Source organism: Malus domestica, chromosome 08 (genome assembly GCF_042453785.1).
Source record: "Malus domestica chromosome 08, GDT2T_hap1".
NCBI classification, from domain to species: Eukaryota; Viridiplantae; Streptophyta; class Magnoliopsida; order Rosales; family Rosaceae; genus Malus; species Malus domestica.
The window spans coordinates 8,542,953-8,544,632 of NC_091668.1; the positions used below are offsets into that span (position 1 = coordinate 8,542,953).

At 47.7% G+C, this 1,680-nt stretch overlaps 1 protein-coding gene across 1 annotated transcript; it reads left to right on the forward strand.

The window, feature by feature from the left end:
- LOC139198008 (uncharacterized) lies at window positions 1-1,597 on the forward strand. The gene is made up of 2 exons (XM_070826237.1): window positions 1-135; window positions 1,169-1,597. The coding sequence occupies exons 1-2, from the start codon at window positions 1-3 to the stop codon at window positions 1,595-1,597; spliced, it is 564 nt and encodes a 187-aa protein (XP_070682338.1).
- Window positions 1,598-1,680: the final 83 nt, after the last annotated feature.

The following is a 1,680-nucleotide window of genomic DNA, read 5'->3' on the forward strand; positions in this document are numbered from 1 at the left end:
ATGACGCACAGAGAAAAGCACGTGAGCAGTCCAGCTCAAGTTCCACTGGTAGTCTCCGCCAGGCGTGACGGCGAGCAGCACAACAACCGTGACACAAACGAGCAGGACATGTTAAAGAGTAACATAGACCAGCAGGTTAACACCGGGGGCAGTTGGAGGCTCCGCTGCCTCACCAGGCGCAAATCCAGGAAGAAGTACAAAGGCTCGTAGTAGAGCAATTACGCGGTTTCCAGCGCGTTGACACTACCAACGATGCCCTCTGCAAACGAAACCACCGCGGAAGTTCAACCGGCCACATTTCACCTTCTTTAGGGGGGATGAAGATCCGAACAGACACTTGATGTACTACTAAAGTGCCATGACTCTCTACGCCAACAATGACGCTCTTATATGCAAGATTTAAGCCAGAACTTTGACGAACTTTCCTTGGTTTTCACTAAGGAATATTCATCCTACCGCTCGATCAAGAAGAAATCTGACTACCTTTTCAGCATGAAGAAGGACCCGAATGAGTCACTCCACACTTATGTCAAGAGAGTCAAGGCTGAGAAGGAAAAGATTGTCGGATGCGATGATAGCATCGCATGCTCAGCTTTCCGAAAATGACTCCCAACAGATCAGCTGCTTTTCAGAAAATTGATTATGGGCGAGAACCTGTCCTTGGCAAACTCTTATGCTTTGGCAGAAAAGCATTCCCTCTGGATAAGGAGAATGGCTCCTAGAAGCTGATTGAGTAACCAGACAAAGCCACGAAACAGACTCAGAAGAATGCAAGCGATCAACCACCCACATCAAAAGCAAGCCAGGAAATAAAAGCAAGGACGGTCCCCGGAGAGGCATGGCGCCCAAGACATACACCAGGTTCTCAGTCCCGATCAGCCAAATCTTTCGCGACCTTAAGAATAAGCCATGGTTCAAGCCGCTGCCTCCTTTAAAGGGCAACACCTCAAAGATGGACTAGACCAAATACTGTGCATTTCACAAGGGTCCTGGACACACAACCAATGATTGCACCACATAGAGAAAGTACTTTGAGCAACCTGTGAAGGAAGGTAAGTGCGACCAGTATGTCGACAAACTAGCTGCCCGGCCAAGGTGAAAAGCAGATGCCGATACCGAACCCCCAACCAAGATAATTCGAATCAACAGAATCATTGCTGAATTCAAGCATTTAGGGGCCACCAATAACTCCAAGAAGAGGAAGATCCAGCAAGCAAGATCGGTCGATCAGGTTCAAGCTATAAATGATGTACCTGAACCAATCATCGACTTCACCGAGCAAGATGCTGAGGGAGTAGACTTTCCCCATGACGACACCCTGGTGATTTCTGTACAACTAACCCACGCCATCGTTGACATAGTCATGGTGGACAACGTTAGCTTAGTCAACCTCTTAGAACTGTCAGTCATCGAGAAGATGGGCTTGGAAAGTGCGATCCAACGCAAAGCAGAGGTCTTGACTGGATTCAACAGACCCACCTCAACTACTATTGGCACTATCACACTTGATGTAACCTACCCATCGATTGTCTCATCGCAGACCTTCATGATCGTTAACGACCCATCTCCTCATAATGGGATATTGGGCCATCCTTAGTTGGTAAAGATTAGAGCTGTGACATCGATTGAGTATCAGAAAATTTGATTCCGCATCCCGGGAGGAGCAGTCAGAGAGATCAA

Coding starts and splice junctions, on each gene's coding strand:
- LOC139198008 (XM_070826237.1), top strand. CDS start 1: ATGACGCACAGAGAAAAGCACGTGAGCAGTCCAGCTCAAGTTCCACTG. Junction 136..1,168: donor AGAGTAACATAGACCAGCAG/GTTAACACCGGG, acceptor GCTGAATTCAAG/CATTTAGGGGCCACCAATAA.